Source organism: Tachypleus tridentatus, chromosome 10 (assembly GCF_004210375.1).
Source record: "Tachypleus tridentatus isolate NWPU-2018 chromosome 10, ASM421037v1, whole genome shotgun sequence".
Lineage (NCBI taxonomy): Eukaryota > Metazoa > Arthropoda > Merostomata > Xiphosura > Limulidae > Tachypleus > Tachypleus tridentatus.
The window spans coordinates 136,995,606-137,023,099 of record NC_134834.1 but is presented as its reverse complement, the minus strand read 5'-3'; the positions used below and the strand labels follow the sequence as shown (position 1 = coordinate 137,023,099).

The window sequence follows — 27,494 nt, the reverse complement described above, 5'->3', positions numbered from 1 at the left end:
TTATGTCTAGTTCTTTCAACAAAGGTTAATCATTCTGCTGTCTCTACATTTAGTGCTTTCAGTAAATCAGAAAGAGATAGTATAGTATATCAACTATTCTTCTGTAGAAATAACTAAATATAAAAAGACAATAAATAAGTCAATAAATAGTACAATGGCTTGTACAATATGTTTATCAATTGTCTTTTTATACATAGCAGTTTTAACAAATCATTTATTAATCTATTAAAAAATTTTAAAGTTAAAACTAAATAATTTAGTGCTCTGTCGTGTTTAATATTTAACACCTCCAACAATACATTATTTAACTTGTGTATACAGTTAACAGTTTACAAACTGTTGCTAATCTGTCTTTTTTTACATTAATTTCTTTTAACAACAAGGTACTAATATTCAATACTGAAAATAACATGGATTATTCTGCTTATATATTCAGTACTTGAAAATCAATGATCAATCTGTTTATACATATTTCGTACTTTAAACAGACCATTTGCTAATTTGTTGTCACTTTATATTAAGCACTTTCAGCATTATTTAATCTTAGGCTTGACAAGATATAATAAAAGATTTCGTGCAAGAAAATGTTTCGTATAAGCCTACTAACTTAAGTTCCTTTACGTTATCTTTTGTTGAAGAAAGGGTTTAAGATCTCTTATAAAAAATAGAGTATTTTTATATTAAACTCTTACAAACTGAAGAAATAAGTTGAAAGCCATTAGATGAATTGGACTTTATAAAACATGCACATGTGGGTGTATGCACTAGATTTGTTAAAACAGAGCCTTGATAATGGTCATTGCAACATCGTTGGAATTGGCGTTTTGAAATATTAATGTAAACTAACACCTGTAACTACAACCATTCAGCACCGCGTTTTTATTCTATATATACTCTTGAACAGCCCTTAACCTAAAGCTACTACTTAAAATGACACGAGGTGAAACTTGCCGGAAACAAGAAACAATTAGATTTTGAAATTAATTCACGTAAAGTTTATTTGAAAGTTTACAGAAATAGGCAAAGAAATGGTTAAAGCTTGGACGTTGGCCCATTCTTTTCTGTTCATAAGCTTTGATATGCTATTCATGGTTACTAAATCAACGAGCTGAACAGTGTTTCATTTTCCAGTAGTTTATTTGTACAATTGTTTATTGAATTTCGTGCAAACCAACTCAAGTGCTACCTGCAATGGCCGTCTATAGTTTTAAGCTGATAAATGAGAGGCAAGAAGCTAGTCATCACTAAATCCCGGGCTATACTTTACCAAATAATATCAGAAGCACATTATTCAGATTTAGAAATTAAAATGATTGATAAGGATGCCAATGTAAATATTGTTGATGAAAGAAAATATTTTGCCTTTCCAATTTATGATTTACCCTCTTTTACTAGTATTGTACCACACCCTTCTATTATAAACATTATAACTTCGCAGTAATTCAGATATTGTAAAATTTGTAATAAATTACATTATTTTATCAGTGATGTTAAAATACTGATACAAAAATTAATGGTTAATGGATTTAATAAAGAAACTTTAAATCAAATTATTCAACTATTCTGTAACATATAAAAATGTATTAAATAAGTATAAAGAAATAAAAAAATCAAAGAAATTTAACTAAAATTTCTAATAACTGTTTCTAGTTGTGAATAAGGTCATTTAACAACTTGGCACTACTTTATGCAGATGTACACCTTACTGCATACAAATGCTTGTTTAGAGCGTGATAGTTGCAGTATACCTAATGGGTGGGGGTTGGGAATTATGCTAGTTAATTCAGATGCCAGAATGGGACCCTTCATACAAGTATAATTCATTTACTGGGCTACCAGTTAGTACCTTTCTCCCATAATGGGGACCGAAATGCTAACTTCAAGAGGTAAGTTTATTTCACTTACTTACTCCCAAATGGTAGTACCGTATTTTCTTCTTTAATTTGGAGAGCAGTTCACAACTGTCTGCAAGCAATGACGGGTGATATAGAAGTAGGATGTTGTGGGCTTGAGCACCCACATCTCTCTCTCCTAATTTCTATTTCTACATATATTATTTTAATTTCACTTTATTTTATTTCTTTATATGAGACTGGCGAATGGAGGTTAAGACTGATAGATGGTGTATCCCACCGCAACGTGGGTCCTACTCCGCTGCCACCTGCAAAACCTATGGTACATTTTATATCCTATATTATAGCTTGTACCTTGGGATCCTTTCAATTAGTGCAGCGTTTTTTACTTTACTTTTTGTTTCGGCTTGTTTTTAAGTTATAACAAACTAATATAATTAGTCAGAGGTTTGGATTTGCTGTTTTTAACGCAGCCTTTCATTTTGATTTTGTTTTAATGTACTTAAGTCTATCAGTATTAAAATTCTCTACAAAAAATGTATATGTATATACACACACGCACACAAAGAGGTGCACATTTTGTAATGTTTCAATTTCACATCTAGACTTTCTAATCATCCCAACAGCTTGTAACGAGCAGAAATGAAAAAGAAAAGACGTTATTTTCAATAAAGATTTAAAACATTTCCTGGTAAAGTGGAACTTATAGAGGGATTGGTTTTCAAGCTATAGAACTTCTCCCCAAAATGTTCTTAGACAAAAATATCAAACAAAAACTGTTTTGTCGATTAATCTAATTATATATTTAGTACTTTCTGCACAACAGTTAGTAATGGAAAGGTCGAAACGCTGCTCTCTGTTTATCAGTAAAAGTTTAATACCAGTCGTTCTGAGATACATTTTTATTTCAAGTGGGTTTCTGGTCATCAAGGGTTAGTAATCTGCCGTTCAATTATACTAAGTGAGCTACTCATTAACATGTCAGTCAGGCTGTATATAAGTTTCAAGACATGTGATACCGCTGAACATGTTACTGTGAGCGCATTAAAAAAATGACAATCTATCTTTTATTCAATTCAAAGAGCCGTGTAAAGCCCTTGTAGCTGGAGGTATTACTAACCTGCTATATTCCCTGTAGTCAGTAGTTCAAAACTAGAATCAGTTATATACAAAACCAAGGGTTTTCTGACCTACCCGTTTAACCCACGTAAGGTAGACTCCATTATCTCTATATTCTTAGTTTCCTAAAAGAAGCTTTAATTTTAAATTTTGTCTCTTTATATTCTGCTTATACAGGAACGTATACTGTGTGTTTATATTTTATATAAATATGACATTTTCAATAACCTTTACACCGTTTACATGTGTAACATTCACAGTAACATCAACTTTATGTGTACTTTACATGATTAAGTAATATTCACGGTAACTTTTATTTTTTGTGTTTATTACAAGTTCGCGTGTTGTTGTTTTTTCAGTTCCATTAGACTATCACAGATCACGTACTAGCTTTGATCATTTTTACTAGTTTTTTTGTTGCTATATATATATCAGGTGTTTCGTCGAGCTTCGTATCCGTCACCGTCAAACACCCGTAGCTTCAAAATGTCCAAGACACGGAATCAAGTGAGGAATAATCGCCGTCTACCCCCTTTGTTGTCGATTACTTCAAGCTCTCCAGATATCGAGCAACCCTCAAGAATTCAAAGTTCTTGTTCAAATTCTGGAGGAAATCGGCATATCAAAAGCCCGTTTGGTAGTCGATACCACAGAAACTGCTGCTCCCCCTATCGGACGCTCTCTCCTGGTCCTGGATGCTATCTTGATACTATACTAAAGAACAGAAATAACCTAAGTTCTCCACATTCTCGATCCCTTCAGTTCAGTAGTAAGTTCCTTAAGTAAAAGTAGGTGTGTATATTATGAGAAGTAAATATAATGATAATATTGGACGTTAAAGTAAATACTTTCTCGTATATATATATATATATATATATATTTAGTTCTGTTGTTGTTTTGAATTAAGCACAAGCTACACAATAGGCGATCTGTGCTCTGCCCACTACGGGTATCGAAACCCGGTTTTTAGCGTTGTAAGTCCGCAGGCATACCGCTAAGCCACTGGGGGCATATCGTTCCGTCTGTAAAAAGAAATCAAATTATTTCTATTGTACCAAACGTTTTTTTTTATTATTTAACTGGTGCAGCATCACAGTAAAATAATGTATATAGATTGTTAATTTTTAAACTTTCTAAGGTAAAGACTGAAAAAGATATTTATTGCGGAATGTAAAAACTGTTTAATGAGTACAAATACGTTTCTTGAACTAGTAAATTTAAGTGTTGGATCAAAAGGGAAGGAATAATTTAAAGTAAAAAGTTCTTTAGTTGTAATGTTAAGCATATAATTTATGTTTTAAAATATTCTCTTTGTGGAAAACTGTACAATGGAGAAACTATTCATTTGAGACCAAGAGTTAATTTACATAGTTCTCATGTTAGAAAACCAGCGATCTGTCGTTACCTCAAGTCAGTAAACATTTTTATTTCTGTAATTCTAATTGTTTTAACGGATTGGACGAGCCTTTCTTTAAGTTTTCTCTTTCAGAATTTTAGTGAAAAGAAAATCTTTGAAACATTTCATTGGTCAGTATGATACTTCTGTAAAATTTAATTAAAAGCCATTTGAATGTGAGATTTTAATAAATAGAATTCCAAATATCTTGGCGCGTACTGCAGACGTATCTTTAGTTTACTGTGAATAGTACCTGACCTTTTCTAGATCCCAATGAAAATCAAGCAGTAACTCTTAAAACACTTAAGATTATTCCATACAAATTATTTCAAGCATTTTTCAAAAATATCTGTAATCTGGTTAATTTTGATGACGTATTATAGTAATTTTATTGTCAACGTTAAAAATATTTTAATGTTGATGGTTAATTTAAAGACTCGTTTTCAAAAGGATTTGAGTGGAAACTATTTATTGTAAGATCGTTTATTTTGTAACCTAAAGTTTTTAGAAATTTTAAGATATGATAAATTAAAAAAAGTTAAAAAATCGAACACTATATTTTATTTAAATTTTGAAATTTATTAATTTCTTTAAATATGTTAATTGATTGTTTTTCTTATAGTCTTTATACTGAAGAATAGCCTATAATGTCACGAAACCGGTTAAATAAAGAACAATTTTGAAAAAATAAAGGTTTGTTCGTTTTTGAATTTCGCGCAAAGCTACGCGAGGGCTATCTGCGCTAGTCGTCCCTAATTTAGCAATATGAGACTAGAGGGAAGGCAGCTAGACATCACCACCCACCACCAACTCATGGGCTATTATTTTTACCAACGAATAGTGGGATTTACCATGACATTATAACACTTCCATGGCTGAAAGCGCGGCCATGTGTGGTGCGACGGGGATTCGAACCCGCACCCTCGAAAATGTCATTATATACACAAATCAAATAAAGTTCAAGATACGTGGATACGCTAACCAGCATAGAGAGAAGTTTAAAGGTAAAGATAACTCATGCTGAAATAGGATTTGTCCATGACCAGATGGTCATGGTACTCGACTCGCAATATGAGGGTCGAGGGTTTGAGTCCCCGTCATACTAAACACACTTGGCCTTTCAGTCGTGGTAACGTTATTTTTGAGGGTCAGTCTCACTATGCGTTAGTAAAAGAATAGCCCAAGAGTCGACGGTGGGTGGTGACGACTACCTGCTTCCCTCTAGCCTTACTCTTCTCAATTAGGGAAGGCTAGCGCAGTGTAGCTTTGCGCGAAATACAAAATAAAGTACTTCAGTTTGTAAAGTTGCTTTTTGAAACTGTTAAGGACTTTTCGATTTATCAAAGTATTTACTTGCTGAGGTATTATATATCAGTTTACTACGTCAGTAAACAACATTAATAATCTATATGAATATAATTACTTATACTGCAATGAAATAACTTCGCAGGGTGTGAATGAATCTTCAGTAAAATTAGTATGGAGGCTCATTAGGTCCATGCAAGGATACATATAAATTTTCTGTTTTGTATTTTACGGGTGTTATTTGCTTTATTTATACTACTTCGCCCCCTGTTGATAAACCTTCACCTAATTAGGTATTTGTGTTTTTCGTATAGCAAAACCACAAAGGGCTATCTTCTCAGCCCACCGAGGGGAATCGAACCCCTGATTTTAGCGTTGTAAATCCGGAGATATACCGCTGTACTAGCGGGGGGCACCTAATTAGGCATGATGATCTTTTATGTCCACGGGGAGATGCTTGCAACAGAGATACCAACCATTACGATTTGAGCGTAATCATTACGATTTTGGTGTATACATTACGACTATACGCTCATACAGACAAATATTACGACCTGTTGCAACTCCCAAATTATTATATGTTATATATGTCTATACATTAAAGTGATAAATTGTTCCCCCAGGGCTTGAAATGGGTGAAAAGAAAATTTCTAGTGAGATACAAATAAATTTTGATAATAAATAAAAAACATAGTCCAAATGGCTACTTGCGATAATCATGTTTGTGCTTGAAATAATAAAAAATATTTGTATCTCCGACGTCTACCAATAGTTTGAGTGTGGTGTTTCTCCATACTGAGTACATGAGGGGAATCCATAGTTACGTCATCAGTGCTTGTTAGCCAATTATCGCTCGCGTAGATGGGTATTTCTCGTTTCTAAGCGGCATAATAACACCAAGCGATTGTTCACAAGGTGGAAAAAAAAGAGGCCTCGTTCACCAGATTGTCTTGTTTCTCGCAAATCTAAAAGGACTAAAACTGTGAATCAAAAATTTAGGAAAGAGTATAGTGCAAAATATCCGGTCATTGCATTCAGTGACAGTCATGCGTTTTGTACAGTTTGTCACATCGATTTTTCTGTGGCTCATGGCGGGATAAACGATTGTTCCAGACATACAAAATCGGCATCTCACCAACAAAAGGCTGAGGCGAAGACAAAAACGATGCAGATAACGACATTTATGAGTAAGAATTCAGAATATGAAACCATAAATGCAGAAGTGATGTTCACGCAATTCGTCATTGCTCATAATTTACCCCTAGCTGTAGCCGATCATGCAGGACATCTATTCAGAAAAATGTTCCCAGACTCTGATATAGCGAAAAAATATGACTGTGCTGGAACCAAAACTACAGCCATTGTACAAATGTTGGGTTGTGAAGATGACAAAATGATTTCAATCATACTTACTAACAGTGTTTACAATTTAGCCACAGATGGATCCACAGACATGAATGACTCAAAACTGTATCCAGTGGTTGTACGATAACTGTACGGGCTCTGTCTACAACCATTACGCTCAGTCATTTGAAATAGTTGGCATCTCTGGCTTGCAAACTTGCGGTTTTTATGGGCGTTTTTTTGTTTTCGTTTTTTATTACAATGAGATATAAAGGAAGCAACTTTTCACGTCCTAAAATAACCTTTCATTAATCATGAATTTATATAACTTTCGTCCATGAGAGGGATACTCCAATTGGTAACATAATAAGTTAACAGTTGCAAGCCAGATATGATGAAAATCAGTAAAATTATGAGCTATACTGTCAGCCCCCTACATTACTTAAGTTTATTTGTGTGTTTTTTGCCCAAAGTTGCACAGTACCCACTGCAGTGATCAAAACATAATTTTTTGGCTTCACAGAAACTTGCTACTGACCTGAAAACAAAACGTATAATTAGAATATTGTATATGTTACGGAACATATAAATTTATTGATAGGAATGTGTTTATGCTAATACACTCCCTTAGAACACGCCCAAACATTCAACCATGCTTGACACATTTTCCACAATATTTGAAGGCTAAAAGGACAGAAGATCTGTAAGTTAAGAAGATATAAATACGTCCAAATTAGTCTAAATACATTCAGGCCCATTGCCCAGTATTTCAAGACACATTTCGTCACTATTACTCAATTGGATGATCATTTGTGTAGAGTTAAAATAAATTGGTTTACAATGTAGCGTTTGATAAAATCGAAGTTTTGTGAATACGATTATGACGTATTCATGAAGAAATATTATATGTTACGCACATTAATAAAAATCAGCTTTTATAAGTAGATAAAATATAATGATTTTTATTAGGTATAAAAACAAAATTGATATTGATTACTTTTACTTTGTATTAGTAGTTAAGCGCAAAGCTACGAAACAGCTCTCCGTTGTGACCGCCACAGGTATCGAAACCAAATGTTTTACGTTATAAGGCCACAGACTTATCAATGAGCCACTGAGTAGCTATCTTGATTATAGATCATAGCCTTCAGCATGATGCCTTGAGCTTCTGGTACGAAAAATATGGAGGTATGGTCTTCTAAATGTAAGGCAATTTAAAACAACAGGCAAACTGTAAAATGAAGACGTAAGGAAGTTCAAACTGATTTATTTTATTTGACACAGTTGTAATTAAGATTGATACAACCACACTATAAATTTTCAATAGTGTAGAGTCTTATTAGCCGTCATCAAAGCTTTTCTAGTTTCTGATTAGTTTCAGTCTCAACTTTTTTGTTTTGAAGGTCGATGTCATCATCTCAACCAATATCCTGAATAGATTAACTGTTAAAGTACACTGTCACGTTCTTCAAGCTTATCAAAGACTCCAAAGATACTTGTAGCGTCTTTTCCTTTGTGAACCTGACGATGACCGAAGAAGGTCGAAATGTTGTTCGCTCTTCTACGTAAAATATTTTCTCAACCCAAACGCAATCCCACATTACTGCTGAAACTAGTGATTTGTTAAATTCAGCTGTTATAGAATAAGATAATAATGTAACCAAATCCGAACCATGTTTCAAGCATTATCCCAACCAAAATCAGTCCTCACGTCCAATTTTTTCTCTGTTTTATCCCAACTTATCTTTTGACATAGGCCCACTTTACGTAATTTGGTTGTCTAATTGTTCCACAAATTCATGTTTAACATCTAGTTTATATCTCTTTTACTCCATATATTTGTGCAGACATCATACAAGATCCACCAGAAGCTTTATTTCATATTCAGACATTAATTGTTTTAGGCCTGGCATGGCCAAGCGCGTAAGGCGTGCGACTCCTAATCCGAGGGTCGCAGGTTCGCGCCCGCGTCGCGCTAAACATGCTCGCCCTCCCAGCCGTGGGGGTGTATAATGTGACGGTCAATCCCACTGTTCGTTGGTAAAAGAGTAGCCCAAGAGTTAGCGGTGGGTGGTGATGACTAGCTGCCTTCCCTCTAGTCTTACACTGCTAAATTAGGGACGGCTACCACAGATAGCCCTCGAGTAGCTTTGTGCGAATTTCAAAAACAAACAAACAAACAAAATTAATTGTTTTGTTAGAGACAATAAGCTGTTGCTCTTCTCATCTGTATGCTGTCATGCTATACGACAAGTGATCACCCCAGTCGGTGTGTCCAAGTTACTAAACTTTGGAAGTACGTATTTGTTAATGAGCACAACCAATTTCCCAAACAATCAGGTTGAGAGTCATTTAGGCTGGAAGCTTCAGTCAACTTTCTATAGTTACAAACTATTGCTAAACTAAATCTTGCATTCAGAGGAGTAAGCACTCAAGTATGTACAGTTTCTTTCTGGTCAGTAAGCATTGTTTGCATGCATTGATTCCAACAATGCAGTATTCAGTATCAATAAATGATAACAAATGTTCAGAAGGCAGCGTCAATGACAAAAGAGTTACATTTCTTCCCGTACCTTGAGCTTACATCCATTAATTTAAATGGAGAGAACATGAGTTAGCAAAATTGGTTGACTTGCTTAAAGTGTGTAATACACCACAAGATTGAACATAATTTTGACGCATATTTAATCTACCAATACTTCACTTCATGTTTGTGTATTTTCAAAGGCATATACTAAGCCACGGTTAATCTTCCACGAGTTGTTTTATTCACCATATCTTAAAACTCAAATAAACTACAGCTCTCTCACAGATTGGGGCCGAATATATAATCTGCTTTCTGCAACAATCAGCATTTGTTTTTTAACTTTTCCTGACAATTGATCAAAAAGAATTCGGCAGCCTTTTTTTTTATGTACGAATTTGGGATGTTCTCTTAGTCTACAACTGAAGCAGATTTTCCATTCATCCTTCTCAAAGTGCCATCCGAAATATTTTTCTTGTTATGGTTGTACAGCCCAAGTAATTGACCTTAGGAAGCTCTCTCCACTCATTTTCAAATAAAACCGATGTTATTTGAGGCAGTGTAGCTTTCCGTTTATTATTTTTTGAACATCTTTACATGATAAGGACTTCTCGAGAAAATATTAAGGTGGAGATTGCAACTACTGGTTTTTACATTCCTGCAACCTTTTTAATGTAGCCACCTGATACCTTGTTAATACAGGAATAATTTAAGAAATTAGACAATAGATTTGTTATAATCAACTAATTGTCTGAACTAATTTAGGAATATCTTTTCAAACAATACCTCTGAAGGTCGAATGCCTGGTCTGTTCAGTTCATCACTAGTGAACTTCAATTGCAAATGAAAGAAGTTCATAATGTGTTTTCAGCGTGACTAATGCAGTGAAACTAACTTATCTCAGTATCTGGAAGCTCCAAAATGTATACAAACATAAGGTTTATTTTCCTAAAAACGCAGAGTGATATAGTACCTTGGGAAACATATCTACGTGTGTGTGTTTAGAGTATAACAATATTTGAGGTAATAGTCGTGTCTGTCTTTGGGTTATAGTTGAGCAACATTGGAAGTGTTGTGTGTGTGTATTTTTCTAATACAGTATAACAACTTTGGAAAAGATGGTTATCGTGTTTATATGTATCACACTATAACAACGATCGAAGTAATGGTTGCCGGGGCTACGTTTGTATTGCAATCGAACAACATTACAGGAGATAAATATTGTGTTTAAGTATGTTACACTAGAAAGGATTAGAGATGAGGAGTGACTGTACATGTGATAGAAGACAACGCTATAAGTGCTAAATGTTAATGCTTAACGATAGACAAACACTATAAAGATGGAAATTTGTGATGTGCTAAAAACACGTAGGTCCAAGAAGTCTTGATAAAACTGAAAAAGAAACCTTCATAACCCGAGCGCTTTCGAAAGATGGATCTTTCTTCTTTCTAAATGGGTGACAACAAATCAATGGATGAGTATTTGTGTGCAAGTAACAATAGAAAAATGCTCTAGAGATTGATCTTTGTGTGAATGTGTGACAATACACCGACACTAGAGATGAATGTTTCTGTGGGTGAATGACACTAGACCAACGTTACAGAGATAAGTAGTTGCGTGTACGGGTAACAATAGACTAATGCTTTCGAGATGGGTTACAATAGGTTAAAATGAACACATAACTACGACCAAAGTTCAGTATGAAAAAGCAATTTATTCAACTATAATAATACTTATGAACAAATGTAACACTTACCAAAACACAGTTAATGAGCTCGTGTCTGGCCAAGACTTCACATTAATGAATAATATATAATAAACATTAGCATTATTTTAAATAACAAAATCAAGAAAAAAAACATAAAGAAAAAACACTAATTATTAAAAAACAGCAAACACAGTATTTCAAAAACACCTTTCTATATTAATAACAATATCGAGTGACAAACAACAATTAATCGCTAACTGTATCGTTTCAAACTATCTCGTAATCTCTCTCTCAGTGAAACTTATGGCAGGGTATTTATTCACTAAGTAGGTCACGACAGTGTAACTCATGCGATCATAAATTTACATAATGTTCTGCTACGTCACTAGTATATTTATGTCACGGATAGGGAAGCTGATGTCAGTTTCTTCATACATATATACTTACTCAAAATATAAATGATTAGCTAACCTGTTAATCTGAAGATGACCTAAGAAGGTCGAAACGTTGTTCTGTACATTATTTTAATTAGTTTTAATACCCATGCCAGCCATCTTGAGAATACATTTTTACTTCAAGTGTGTTTCTCGTCATTACAGAAACGATTTTGCTCCTAACCCTTGATACAGCGGTAAGGCTTACAACGCTAAAATTAAAGGTACGATACCCATAATGGGGAGAGCACAGGTAACTCTTTGAATGACATTAAAAACAACGAAACAAAATTAAACCGTAATTTATGATTTTATTAATTCTTTTGAAAATCACAAATTCATATTTGTCTTTTTCGTTGAAAAAGTCACTTTGTCTGTTAGTTGTACTTTCAAATGGATTTTTAAACCTTTATATGTATTTTCAAAAGGACTTTTATCTTAGAACAATGTTTTTAATGCATTTTCAAAAAATATTCTTCATAATAAAACACTGTAATGTACAAATTGTCTAATTCCTTTTGGAAAGTTAATTAATTACATATTACCTTTTACACAACAATACTCTAGTATCTTGAGTATATTAGATACAGCTAATGGAAAGTTAATAAGAAGGAGAAATCTGTCTAATGAAGCCGAAATGTTAGTTATCTAAACGATTCTTGCGTGGTTAGTAGTTATTAGAAATAGAATTACGCTTTGCCATTTTTGAGGTAGACTCCACGTAAAGCAAATAATTCATCAAATGTTCATTAACCCTTGTCTTCTAAATTTAGGTAAATGTCAACAAATTCAATCAAAATGCACATAATACTTGTAGGAAAATGCGTTCAATAAGCCCGTTAACAATGAATATTATTTTAACAGTATCCGTATTTTTTGTTTTACATATTTAACATTTATCACTTTATTTCAGCAAAATATACAAAATCTCTGTTGTGCCGTACTCTCAAAAATATATCAATTTTATGTCAAATCCCATTTGCTCTAAAATACAAAAATGTATATGAAAAGTTTAATTTTTTGATAAAATTATTAATCCAATTTTTTTCTTGAAACATTGACACGACAAAGTAAAGACATCATTATATAAAAAGCGATAAACAAGAATATCACATTTAATTATTCGTGAGTGTAAACGAAACAAATTGTGTTTACAAACAACATCACATTGTTAAAGTTCGTTGATTTAATATCCCGGTCGCGAGAAATCGACCAAAAGTATAGAACAAATAAAACAAAACAAAACAAGCCAGACTACATAACCGTAATCCAGTAATATAATCTAAAAAAGCTTTTTCTTCAGATTGAAAAAAATATACTCGTAAGTGAAATCTGTAAAATGCCTTGCCAGAAACATAAACATAAAAAGGAAATTTATTCGCCTGTGGCGTTTGTAGATGTTGCTTACCTTTGGATTCGTGTTTGAATAAAGCAGATAATATTAACTGCAAGCTTAAAAATGATGCTGAAAGTGGAGACAGAAAAATTATGAAAAGAACAAGTGTCTTGAGTGGTCAAGATCGAATTATATTAGAAGAAAGTGAGGTATAGAATATTGATTCTAGAGTGGATGAAAACGATGAAAACCTCTAAAGCTAGACACAGCTTTAGCATTTTCTTACTCCATGGATTTCAAATTGGAAAAAAGATTTTGAATAGTAATGTTAAGTTGTTTATTTCTGCCAGTCATCACCTCCGGGGACATAATATTTCACAATTTGCCGCTACGCCTAGAAGACTCGTTTTCTTTGTGATCGAGGTTATTAAATAAAAACCAACTTGCAAGTTGTTGTTTTTTCCCACTTCCGACTCCACAATGGGATGACATTTAATATTTTTCTGAATATTATTTACTCCATGAATATCAATAAAACATTGTAACATTGTTTTCCCCTTAAAATAGACCAGGCAATGTATTCTGAACTTCTGTACATTATTATTATTAAATCGTAACCTGTTCAGACAATGTTCAGAGAATGCATTATGAATTTGTTAATTAAAACTTCACTTTAAATGTGGTAAGATGAAATTATGAATTTGTTTGCGTAGCATATTATGACTTCATTCTGTTATAATTTCACTCTAAATGTGCTTAGATGTAATTAATTGTGAATGAGTTTGAATAGTGTATTGTGAATTTGTTTATTGAAAATGTTTTTTAATGTTTCTAAATGCAAATGAACATACCTAGCCAACAAAAAAGCAATCTACGCTATATTTGTTTAGGTAGAAAATTATGCAATTTGTGTTTATACATAAAGCATCCTTGATGTATACTTATTTTTTTAGAATAAGTTTCACTATCTGACTGGGTTCGAACAACATTCCTTCTCTTTTAGGCACCATTTGTATTTCATAAAATTATTTTATTGTTAATACTTAGTTCAGTAGCGGGTAGTGTTTACTAAATATTGATTATACAGTTTTGGTTAGGTGTTCATTGAACCATTCTGCTATATGATTGAAGTATGGAGTCTTTGCGCTCCCCACTAGTACAGCGGTAAGTCTCCGGATTTACAACGCTAAAATCAGGGGGTTCGATTCTCCTCGGGGCTCAGCAGATAGCCCGATGTGGCTTTGCTATAAGAAAACATACATGAGTCTTTGCTTGAAAATCTGGAGTTAATTACAATGATACTGTAGGTGGGGATTTAGCAATTTTTGTTATAATTTTTACCATTATCACAATGACCGAACTGGTGGATAGCTAGACTGATAGCTGAATGTAAAATGTATAGACTTGACTATGTACACATTAATATTAGCCTGGTATGGCCAGGTGGTTAAGGCACTCGACTCCTCATCCGACGGTCGCGGTTTCGAGTCCCCGTCACACCAAACATCATCGCCCTTTCAGCCGGGGGGACGTTATTATGTTACGGTTAATTCCAATATTTACTGATAAAAGAGTAGCTTAGCCCAAGAGTTAATGGTTGGTGGTGACGACTAGCTGCCTCCCCCTCTGGTCCTAAATTATGGACGGCTAGTGCAGATAGCCCTCATGTAGTTTTGCGCGAAATTAAAAAAAAAAACAAAACCAACATTAATATTAATACCAAGATATGCATATCAGTGTTTTCGTGTCAATTACAAAAAAAATGTTCATGTATTAAAGAGTTTTTCAAAGCAGTATCATTGAGTGAGGTTAAGTATGATATCGCATGGGAAACGGTTGAAAGTAGAACTGTTGAAAACAGCTATTAAGTTTTAAATAACGAAAGCCAAGAATGCAAATATTTGAATTTGCAATATACGTTTTGAAATTTAATTTGTTATACGTTAAGGTGGTATACCCACAAGGGTGGGAAAATATGAACCTCTTGTTGTAATGTAATATAATGCAACGTACAACCTGGTAGTGTTAGCGCTTTCTTTCGAAGTAGGTAACCTTTATATCAGCGTAAGTTGCATGGTTTTACTCTTAACTTAAGTGGACAATAATGATTTCAGAATAACCTGTTTTCATGTTTCGAATAAGCAGACTATTGTGTTTGAAATTATCAGAAGACGCTTCGGTAAGATAACAGTTAGATATGTATAAATCCATTAATTTTTTTGTCGTTGTTCGGTACTCAGTTACAGATAAAGATATTATGAAAATATCCCGAATAAACGTGAACCCGTAACTACAGAAACTTAGTTTTGTCGCAGATGCGGATATTGGAATAAGAATTAGTGTATTTCTAAAGCTATATATTTGTATAAAAAGACAGTGAATGAGATGATTAGCCCCTAACATTACTTCAGCAGCTGTGCACTTAACAACGTTTCTATACAGCCATAAATCTATCGTAAGGACGTTGCGCTGTTGTATGGTAGAAATTCGCCGTGAATTAAATATGGAGGGCCGATAAATGTCGCCCTTGGCAACAATGCTAACACCTGCAACAGCTATTCCGTGTACTAGAATATGTGAATTGTTCTTATAGATTTGCAAGTACCACTCTATCTTCTGTAAAATTCTCTACAAATTACAGAGTGCTAGTGCTCTAATGTCAATATTGTTAGCTCTTTTCCAAGTGTAAGAAAAATACTATAATTGTTCCAGTTATATCTATTTTGACTGATCCTACATAGTAGTTTCTTACCGAAACGAAACCTAAAGTACGCTGGAAAGTATATATAAAGCACAGAACCAGAAATATCAACGTTTAGAAACCTGTTTCAGGGGCGTAGATTTTTTACACCCGATGGGGGGTATGATTTTTGCAACCACTTATGTGGACTGTTCAATTTGCAACTTGGTAATCTCTGATTACGTGAACCTGAAAGCTGTAAACATGCAGTCACAGAGTAATCTTGTTGCTACGATACTTCAAGGTTTCCATGTAGATTTGTAATAAGTGAGGTGTTGTGAACAGTTTTCAAAACGTTAATAGAATAAAGACAAATGTGTCACAAATTAACTACCACGTGAATTTATTCCTGCACACTGCACAGTATAAAAGATGGTCATTATACTTGACAAGGTTACTAATAACTTTCATTGCATGAATTACGTTTTCAAATATTAATAAAATTAGTAATTACCCTTGATAAGTTTTTATCTACTGAAAACTGTTCATGTTGTTTGATAAAAATAATTAAAATGTTTTTGCGAACTCTTGAAAATTACACATCAATACAATGTAGCACATAATTATTCATACTTTTCATTGAAGTAAGATTAATTTAGTCCTCTAGTCTACATGTTCCCAAACGTAGACCTCCTTTGTGATGATCTGTTTATGAATTCTTTCATAAGCTCTTCTATATTTATCTTGTCGACCTCATCTTTGTGAGTGTGACAAACTGCCACATGGTTGAGCGGCACTGAGACATAGTTAACCTTAACCACGTCTTCAACCGTCTTAATGCAGAAAAGCTGCGTTCACATTCGCAGCTGGATACTGGACATACAAGCAAAATTTTCATGAGAAGAAACACTTCACTAAACATCTGCTGGCTTGTTTCATGCATTTTATAAGCATCCTTCGCACCTTTCAAAGATACTGCTTTTGTTGTTCCTTTGAACATGGGCAACTGAAACTCGAGCCGTTGTGCAGAGATTTCCGGATAGAAATTTATAACCGAGTTGTCAATCTTACCAGATGTGATCATGTTCTCAAGTTCCAGATATTACCTCAAGTCATTGTTGTCTGCATTGAATCTAGTGGTCAGATGTTCTATGACTGTATCCACAAATTCAAAATATTGGCTTCTGTAGTAATCTTTAGCTGTTGCAGAATGGTGTGCTGAACCATCACCTGTGATCCTTCTGGAGGGTCTGCGAATGCGTGGTACTTCAATAGGCACCAGATCTAGGGAAGTTACCTTTTCCTCAGCTTCATTAAATATCTTGTTGTAATTTTCCTCTGTTCGCAATACCCGCAATTGCTCAACTGTCATTGCAGATGCTTCAATCATGCCAGATACTGTCGCTGATTTTGCTTGGAATGCACGGTTTAGTTCCTCTAATGCAGCTAGTGGATGCTGAGCCATCAACAATCCTAAACTGTCTTTCCTTTGTCATATCTGTCCAGCAGACCTCGTGCTTTCACTGCTACATCTGATTGATTTTTCATTTGCTAATTCAGACAAAGAATCAACAATGTCACTGTAGTGATCATTAGCACATGTAATTGCAGATAGGCGGCACAACCAGAGTGTTGGACACAGTGGTGGGCGGATGTATTTAACTGGACCATTGTGGCTGTCTGACGATACAATATTTTCAAATATTGTCTTGTATTTGCCTGACCTCTGAAGCAAGACACCAAGTTCATGTACCCACTATCCCTAACTATCTTTAACAACTCTCTAGTGTAGACTGAATATTGGATGAACAAAGAATAATTCAACTACGCAAGCAGCAATTATCTAGCTCTCTCACAGACAAAGAAGAGATGGCACTAAATAATGTAGTGGTAATGAGTGGAGAATGCAGTAGTTTGTGCAGTAAGAGAACCAGCTGGTGGAGTTCAGGTCCGAGTGAGCAATGTAATTAACTTTCAGGACAGAATGATTTATGTCCAGGTTTGTAGGAATCGTTGATGTCACCACTTCATTACTTCCCACTGTATACAGCTAAGTTTTTCTCTTGAGTAACAAAAACGTTAAGACAAAAGGTGTGTGTGTATGTTTTCTTATAGCAAAGCTGTATCCACCGAGGGGAAACGAACCCCTGATTTTAGCATTGTAAATCTGATTTTGTTGTTATTTATAAGACTAGTGAGTCCCGTCTTGTAGCCAGCGATCTTCGATAGTGCACTTTCTATTACTAAGAAACGTCTTTGCAGAAACTTATCTTATGCAGATAAGTTTTTTTATTGTTGTTGTTGTTGTTGTTTTCCTATAAGTCTGAGAGTCAGATTCGTTTAATATTGTTTTAAACGACGTGAAAGTTATTTAATACTTACATTACATTTTTTATGATTAGCTACATAATCAGTTAAGCCAAACAGCTGGTGACAATTGTAATGTTAAAAAAATATTTTGGATTACTGGATAACAGATGTAGCTATTTAATAAAATATTTTAATTTTTGCTATATATGTGGATAACATTGGTGAGTATTGTATAAAATACTTTGGTTTTATTAAATTGCAAGGTTGAATAATCCTTATATTATACAATAATCTTTTGAGTCTATATCAAACATATAACAACAAAGCCAACATATGGAACGATCACAGTTAACCCTTTTAAAAGCGTAACTAGTTACTTACTGTACGGTACATTTTGTAAAACCGAGAAGGATTCCGGCACAGAAAATGGTCGATATCGTTTCACTTAAATCTTATGAAATGTTTCTCGCTGAATCAATCAATTTAATTATTAACACACCTATAGAATAAATCGTTATTTTTAAGCTCTTTTATTTCCAACTATGTCTTTCTGAGATAAGAGTTGCCCGCTTTAAAAATGGAACTGGTTAATGTGCATTATGGATCTATTACACCCTAATGGTTACCCTGCCGGACTGTGCAGCTAAAGTTCCTTGTTTCACGCTACCAAAATAACAACAATTGATTTGTTCACTTTGGGTTCGTAAGTGCTTTGTAAGAGTAGCGATCAAATATCACCATTTAGCTTGACAAGAATAGCCCGAACGTTGGCGATGGGTGGTGTTGACAAAATATGATGACAAAATATTTTACTTTTGCTGGAGTTCTACTTTTGGTTAGATAAGTACATGAAGGGCTTACGCTAATTTATCCACGATCTCTTGACGTGAATTAAATATATATATATCTTTTTGTCATAGGAGATTTGGAGCCAAAGTTATCGACATATGAAGCTGAGATACTTCTGGCTTCTTCTGATCCATCTTGTGATTGGTCAGCTATGGAGAAAATGTGTATTGTGGAAGTAATTCATTGAAATTCACTTCTTCTTTAAGAAAGTCAACACATACTAAAACAATAGCGGGTGTGGGTTTTTCTCGAACCTTTAGCTTGACAATTTAACCTAAATTCCGTGCAGTCCCGACATTGCTTTATTTTTTGTGTATTATCATTTTGTGTATATTTGAATACAACTTTATTTTCAATAAATGTAAATTTTTACTTTCAGTTAAATTTGAAGGTTTCTTTTATCTTAATTTAGTAGCCCTGTCAGTCATTACTACTTGATCTCGTCTTTATCCTGTATTGATAAAAATCTTCATTTCTCACGTTTTCGTACGAAACCTTTCATTCAACCAGAGATAATTCAGGTGTTTCAACCATAAATAATAATTATGGTGATCAGGTAACTGCGATTTTCTCCGTTTATTGGTATAACATATATATATAATAACAAACATATCGCTACAACTGAGTGATTTCAAATCGTTAAAATTGAATTCCCAGAATTAAGATTATCTTCTCATTTGTTTTGCTTGTTTATCTTCTCATATGCGTGTGTGTAAAAAGGAATGAAATCAACAATATTTGAAAATATTTTCTTAGAACTTTAAACATTATCCAACACTTTGCCATAAAACAAAATATTGAATTTTTCACTCCTTACATACTTTAATATCAGTACCAATAACACAAAATGCTAACATTTTTACATCATACATATTATAAGACCAGTACCCAATGACTGACAATGATTCGTTTCGAAGATATTACCTATGTGAAAAATAAAAGTAACAAATTATTAATATCAGAGGTAATATAGATAGAACTAAAACACTCAAAAACCACTGTAGAAGAATTCTCATAAGTCTGAGATGTAAGAAGTAAATTAAAAGTGGATGGTCCAAGGTTTATTTGACGAAGTGAGATGTGTGTTACAGGCGCACCCATTACGGCCAGAGTCCTAGGAAAGTCTCAGGTCCCTAAAAGATCATTGATTTTAGATTAAATTATGTGCATTATCCTGTTTCTCCTGGGAATAAGTGTCCTAATTTTGATGCATCTTTACTGGGACAGATTGAAAAATGGAAGTGTCCCCACTTCCTACGCCATGTAAGCTGTGTCCAATAATTTCAAATATACTTAGAATTCCATAAAACCTGTGTGAAACGAAGAAAAAACACTGTGTAGGAAATCTATCATTAACTCATGTTATTTTTTCCTAGGTGGTAGCAAACAGCTTAGTATAAATCTTGGAGGAATGACAAGGAGTACATCTCATGACAATCTGAACAGAAAAGGTAATAAGTGCATAAAATGAAATGCTGAATATACCAATACTAGAAACCACTTGCGATGTTGCAATAAGCATATCGAAATATGCTAAAAATTATTAGGGTTTTGGAGATTTATATTATGATTCCACGTGATATAAGCACGAGGTCACTAAATGAATTTGAAGTTGTGTAATAGGAAAGGCATGTCAATACACATTACGTCATCGCATTAATTTATCTTTTAACTTTTGGAGGTGTTCAGTTCAAGTGTTCAGTTAGTTGGGATCATTAACTGGAACAAATTAAAATATGACATTAAGGTAGCTTACCATATTTCCAGTTGAGTTTATTGTTCAACTTATTTCTTTCTCATGGAATCTGTTTTAGTAGCATAGAAAGAAAATTTTTAAGTGTCGTTTTAAATTAATTGGGTGTAATATGCTTCAGCTTACATTTCTCCATACTTCTGTAATTCTATACTGGACTCTCCATTATTCGGTAGTTTTATACCAAATTTTACAGTATTTCCTAAATTGAATAATGAATTTTCCATCTTAGGTTTACAGTGGATTTTGTCATTATTTCGTAGTTTCATTATGCTTATTTCAGATTCATGATTCTTATGGGGTATTAGTTCAGTACCTGTGATTTTTGGCAATTTTTATCAAACAAACCAAAATTATCATAATTTGAAAGGTTTTATGTTTGTTGTGTGCACTCAAAACAGTTTCTTTCGAGCAGGTTTGAATCAGAAAGAAGTAGAGAATTTCCTTCAAAAAAATCCAGATTTTCTTGAAGACTATGTCATCAATAACGTTGAGTCAGAACTTTTAGAAAAATGGATTACTCGAAATATTAAGAAAGCTCCCAACTCGAATGAAGTGAATGGTAGTGTGTTATTTCTCAACTATTTCTACCATTAACAAAAATCTAATGCTTATTCGAATGCGGTTGAATACTAATAAGAATTCTGATAAAAGTACAGCTAATTCAAAGTTAATCTCCTTCTGTTTCTACTCAACTTTATTTTACATCTAGTTTTTACTGTAATGTGCAGTTAACACAGAAGTTGAAAATGCTGTTTCATGTATTTGATATTTTTGACAACTTTTGTTATAACAAATATCTCATATCCGATCTGTTACAATTATAGGCTTAATTTTTCGGTAAATATAATAATGAAATCTGAAAAGCTTCTGCAAATGTATCGTTTGTTTTTGTTGAGTTCCGAATGACTAATCCACGAAAAGACTGATCAATCAGTGCACCACATACATTACAGCGTTTTTAGAAACTTTTAGAATAATTTTTATTTCTCTTGTGCTTTTGATCTTCGATATAATTGTAGGCAGCATTAAATTTCTTGTTGAAAAGTTTTTACAGTGTAATATTGTAAATTCTTTAAAAATATTGTTCAAGTAATTCTTAGAATCACAAAAAAAATTATTTCCCGCAACAATGTTCAAATCATCCCTTAAAGTTGTATAAGTCAGAAAATACCAAAAGAATTACAAAAAGTTATATTAACGTTGTGTTTAAATATAACTTTATGGAAAAGTATATTCAGAGATTAGGATAAAGTTAAGATTCTCACATTTACATTTATTTTTATGAAGTTAAATTAGGTAATTTTGAAAAATTTAATTTCACAAATTCCAAAATAATCCAAAGTTAAATTTCACTAAGAAATTATAAATAATTCTGTAAAAAATACATGAACTTTTCTGCAATGTGTTACTTTCTCGTGAACAACCTCATGTGCATTTTCTGAACACAATCAATACATGAAAATTGTATATAGCTATTTGCGTTCAAAAGATATATATATGTTTCTCTTACCTCGAGGGCCTGGCATGGCCAAGCGCGTAAGGCGTGCGACTCGTAATCCGAGGGTCGCGGGTTCGCGCCCGCGTCGCGCTAAACATGCTCGCCCTCCCAGCCGTGGGGGCGTTATAATGTTACGGTCAATCCCACTATTCGTTGGTAAAAGAGTAGCTCAAGAGTTGGCGGTGGGTGGTGATGACTAGCTGCCTTCCCTCTAGTCTTACACTGCAAAATTAGGGAGGGCTAGCACAGATAGCCCTCAAGTAGCTTTGTGCGAAATTCCAAAACAAACAAACAAACTCTTACCTCGAGACTTCGCATAAGTTATACACTTATGTCCGAATACAGAAACTACATGGATAAATTTGATAAAAATGACACAGAAACCATGTAATACGACACATGAATATGCATGGAAACGTGGCATAAAACCTTTTTTTATGATAAATGGATATACATAGTAAAACTGGCATAAAATCATTTTATATGATAAATGAATATGCGTGGTAAAAATGATACAGAACCATCCGATACGATACATGAATATGCATGGTAAAAATGTAAAGGTGTCTCAAATGTGCAGTAATAAAACCAAACGTGAGCATATTTTTTATGAACTTTACAGGAAGATCTACCAAACAGACAGACAGATTTCGCTTGATTGTGAAAAAGCAACGTTCTCAAGGATTCGTCAAACCACAATATCCACACGTGTAAAAAGCAACTATCAATAACGAATATCACAGCTCATAAAGGAAGAACTTCAAATCTAAATCTTTAGTTTTACTCTAGACAAGTAAAGAAAAAAATAATGTTTTTGACGTATAAGTCGTTATGAAAGACTTCCCTAATATTTGAAACTTTTTAAAATCTGAGACTAACTCCGCATGAGGTATTTAAAAATGTATTGATATATTTTATTTTGTTGTTTGGTTGTTATTCTTTTTACTTCTTACAAAATAACCACCATTCTTCAGTTGTTTCAGAGCGAAGCCAAATTTGGCTAACTTCTGTGTCCACCACGAGGTCTTAAACTTCGGTTTTTAGCAGAGTAAGGCTGTAAACCTACCGCTGTCGCACAAGAGCCCGCCATTTTTCAATATCTCTTGTGTATGGTTAATGTAACAATAAATATCACAGTTTATTCTGAGCAACAGGACAAACCTGTACTTTTTGTACCTCACAACATTGATAAAATCTGATTTTTTTTAAGTTTTCAGGAATACATTTTTATTGGTAATGAAACATGAACTTTCATTTTTAGGACGGACACAGAGGAAAACAAGTCTCTCAAGATGGAAGGTAAGTTTGTTTTACACTGATTTGTTTATGACACTTCATACTTTAATACGTGTTTGTATGATTTGTTCTCTGTATCTTAAATGCGGTGATGATATTTATTCAGTGATCAACATTTGAAGAATTTTTCGTTTAGTTTTGTGTGCACGCCGACAAAGGAAAGATGCTCCAGGACCTCACTACAAGCCTTTACTCAAGTCCGAACAAAGTTCAGGTTTTGTCGGAACTCGCTGCCACTATTGCTTCTGCTGTGAATGCAGAATCTTGGAATCTGTATCTGTATGATAAAACAAACCAGGTAAAAATCCATTGCTGGTAGTGATATTTCTTATATCATCTGTGGATTGAAACACTAATACAGTTAATATATATTAAATGGAATTTGGGTCATTCCATGTCAACTCACCCAGAAAAAGAACTTTTTCCAGTTCATGTCATGAATTTTTTTTAAAAAAATTTAAGCAAAAACTTCATTTTGATTTATTATATTCAGCCATGGAAAATCCTAAAGATGTACTGCATGGCTGAATAAATCAAAATAAAGTTTTTGCTCAAACGTTTTTCAAGGAAATCTATCACATGAACTGGGAAGCCCTAGGTGAGTTGACATGGAATGACCCATCTGCTTTTACAATCTGTACTAGTAGCAAAACGAGCTGTTCGTAACAGTATTCCAATCTTCGATTATCAAAACATTGGAATAGTAAAGAAGTCATTAATAAAAAGAAGGTGATTCTTCATTGTGTACTCGTACAACACAGCAAGTTACGGAAGTTACCTTAGTTACATAAGTCAGTTATTAATTTTGTACTCGTATACTAAAGAAGCTGTTAGTAATGGAACCCGCTTTCCCATTTTGTACTCGTAAAACAACAGTTTTAAGTAACGGAACCTAGTTATTCATTCTATACACTTCTTCATTATGTACACGTATAACAGAACAAGTCATTAGCAACTGGATCTACATCTACACCTTTTTAAGTTAAACACGAACAAGAGTGGTGTACGTTGTTTTAAAATGAATTTTGGAGCCTCATCACGTATTAATAGTCCATGTCGTCACTTTCGTTCGATGTGCTCTTTCTGACGACCACTCATGGAGACAACAGACCTGTAATATAATTTCTATTGTAAAAGAATCCAGCTTAAAGTTGTCATGTCCAAAGAACATCATTCCTGCGTGATATTTTTTATAATCCTTCCGTTGTGTGATAGTTTCCTAGTGTCCATTTTAACAGTTCAATCACATAAAATTCAATAGGTGCTGTGTCAGGTATTTCTTCGTATAGGATAGTATGAAACATTTTATTCTCAAGTTGCATTAGATAATAAGAGTATAAGTTGTTGTTGTTTTTTGTCTTGCTTTGTTTAATTTTTAATGTTTCAGTTTTCAGAATGTGGCCTGTCTTGTTACTGTGTTTGTAATTAAACAATGAGCTGCAGAATAATTTTGAGTATTCTACCATACAAATGTCCAGATTTAACCTATTTATATATTGTTTTTTTACTACATAATTGTTTAGATTGTAGCCTATAATCTAAGGTTGAGTTATGTAAGTTTCAATTTTTTATTGTATGCAAGCTGAAATCCTGTTTTATCTGACTGGAATTATATATTAGTAAACAGTGTTTTCGAAAACAAGTGGTATTAACTTTAATTAATCAGTAAACCTATCACAGAAATAGCGTCCAAAGTTCTTTTAATTCAATATTCGTTTTCTCTCTGTTCTTAGACTTTACAAAGCTTTACAAGAGGAGACATAAACCGACCTAAGTAAGTATGCATGGGTGTACTTGTGTATGAACGTGTGTTTATGACCAGGAATTGTGTTTACAGTGAAAAAAACATATAAGACTCCAGAATACACTGTTTAGTGGCTTTTTGTCACTGAATAACAGTTTACATGCTTTAATCACGTATCTGCTTTAGTGTTATCATAGCTATTCCATTAATTCGTCTTGATTTGTACTAGCTTTCTTTAAACCATGTAAAAGTGCATTATTAAAACATCAGCTCAGCGTCGTTTTTGAAAAGTCTCTATACGATTTGCTTTTCTGCAGCAACACTCACCTATTTTAGATGTGAGGGCCAACAAGGCTTGGTTGTAAATATCTTACTTATTTGAATACAAGTAGTTGATCAGGACGTTTTATACTCATTTACTTTACTAAATTATCAAACAAAATCTTTATGTTTGAAGTTGTATAAACATGTCATTGCTGAAAGTTAACAATGCAAATACGCCGCTTTAAAGCTCAACTACTTTACCATATTATCGAACAAAACTTTCACGCGTGTGGTCGTTTTAATATGTCTGTTTGTTTTAATTTCGCGCAAAGCTACTCGAGGGCTATCTGCGCTAACCATCCCTAATTTAGCAGTGTAAGACTAGAGGGAAGGCAGCTAGTCATCACCACCCACCGCTAACTCTTGGGCTAATATTTTACCAACGAATAGTGGGATTGATCGTCACATTATAAACCCCCCACGGCTGAAAGGGCGAGCATGTTTGGTGCAACCGGGATTCGAACCCGCGACCCTCGGATTACGAGTTGAACGCCTTAATACACTTGGCCATGCCAGGCCCTTTAATATGTCATCACCGAAATTTTATAATATAAAACGCGTTTTTTCTTTATACTCAGCATGTTAGATTGTCAAACAAAATCTTCACGTGTGGAGTCGTATAAAACTATCATGACTGAAGTTTAAAATACAAAACACGTTTGTATGTAATAACCAATCACTATGCTAAAATATTGAACAGTTTTTCCATGTGGAGTTACAAAAATCTGTCATTGTTAAAGTTTATTTTATTTCTTGATCACAGAATTTGCAACATTCAATAGAAGAAACAGATAAAAGATTAACGTCTAAGTCAAGTTCAAGAACGTTACTGTTTAGAAATATTCATTATTTTGAAATATGAAAAAATGCAAATCACATATATAAAATTATGTAAATAATTAAGACAGTGATAGTATTGACCGAAAATTGCCACAATGAATTATGTCGAAAATATACTTAAAATATCTTTCGTAAAAGATGCAATCACATTTTCAATGTTATTGAGAAATAATAATTAAAAGTTTTGATTCACTCAGTCAGTGTTTTCACATAACGAGCATGCTTTATAATTGCTTCGAAGAAAGTTGTAATTGGCTCAAAGAAATCATTATGGCGCTGAGTAAAATACTCTTAAAACTATTTTTGTCTCTTTATTTCACATTATTGTAAGAGTCTTATTTTTAATAGTAATTGAAAATAAACTTTAAATAAACAACATGTACACAATGTATATATATTGACAGCCTCATGTTGAAACAAATAGTGGCGACAACGTTTCGACACAGTAACATTAATATTCGTCGGTTCTGTTACTGTTTTAGTGTGATACGTTTCAAACAGAAAAATGCGAATGAGCTAGAGGGCTGTATAGTATGTAATGTATATCATACAGACACAAAATAAACCCAGTTGTTACTTAGGCTGAGCTGTGTGATTAATTAAGATTGCTGAAATATGATTGGTTAGTAACTGATCCCACAGAGTACTAATTTCTAAATTTGGACCTTTGTTAAAGACTTTTTTTTTTCTACTTTTAATGAGTAAAACTTCTTTAATTTGGCTTGTTTTGTAGTTGTTGTCTTTGACAGTGGTTTACAGCTATTCCAGATAATATGGTGTCATGTCGAGTAATAGTTGAACTGTTTTTATAACGTGAACTGTGCCGTTAAGATACTTAAGACATTGTTCTGAATGTCTGCAGGCTTCTCCAATATATGAATATCTACAGCTACATGAGGTTTCCTCCATCCATCCTTTAGTTATCTGAAGATTCGCGATTTATTTTGAAAGTTAAAGTGTATCACAAAGAGTTGATCCAAATTTCAAATGTTTCAGATATGAAAGACTGTTTAATGTAGCAATATTTATTTATTTATTTTGTGTTCGTAATTCTCTGGTGTCGAGGCTATGGAGATTTCTAGGAGAACTAGATGTATAAATAGCTGCGACCAGACGAGCAGAAGGGTAGATTATTCAGCGCCCAGGCCGTGAACGTGGGTTTTCTCGGGGTACTCCC

The 27,494-nt window shown here is 33.6% G+C and overlaps 1 protein-coding gene across 1 annotated transcript in view; it reads left to right on the top strand.

Annotated features, from left to right (window-relative positions):
* Positions 1–27,494, top strand: part of LOC143230420 (uncharacterized) — a 34,205-nt gene that overhangs the window by 1,595 nt on the left and 5,116 nt on the right. The window contains exons 2-7 of the mRNA XM_076463943.1: positions 3,408–3,741; positions 20,236–20,310; positions 21,028–21,174; positions 23,375–23,412; positions 23,546–23,707; positions 25,143–25,183. Coding sequence (XP_076320058.1) covers positions 3,408–3,741; positions 20,236–20,310; positions 21,028–21,174; positions 23,375–23,412; positions 23,546–23,707; positions 25,143–25,183 — 797 coding nt within the window. The remainder of the gene's footprint in view (positions 1–3,407; positions 3,742–20,235; positions 20,311–21,027; positions 21,175–23,374; positions 23,413–23,545; positions 23,708–25,142; positions 25,184–27,494) is intronic.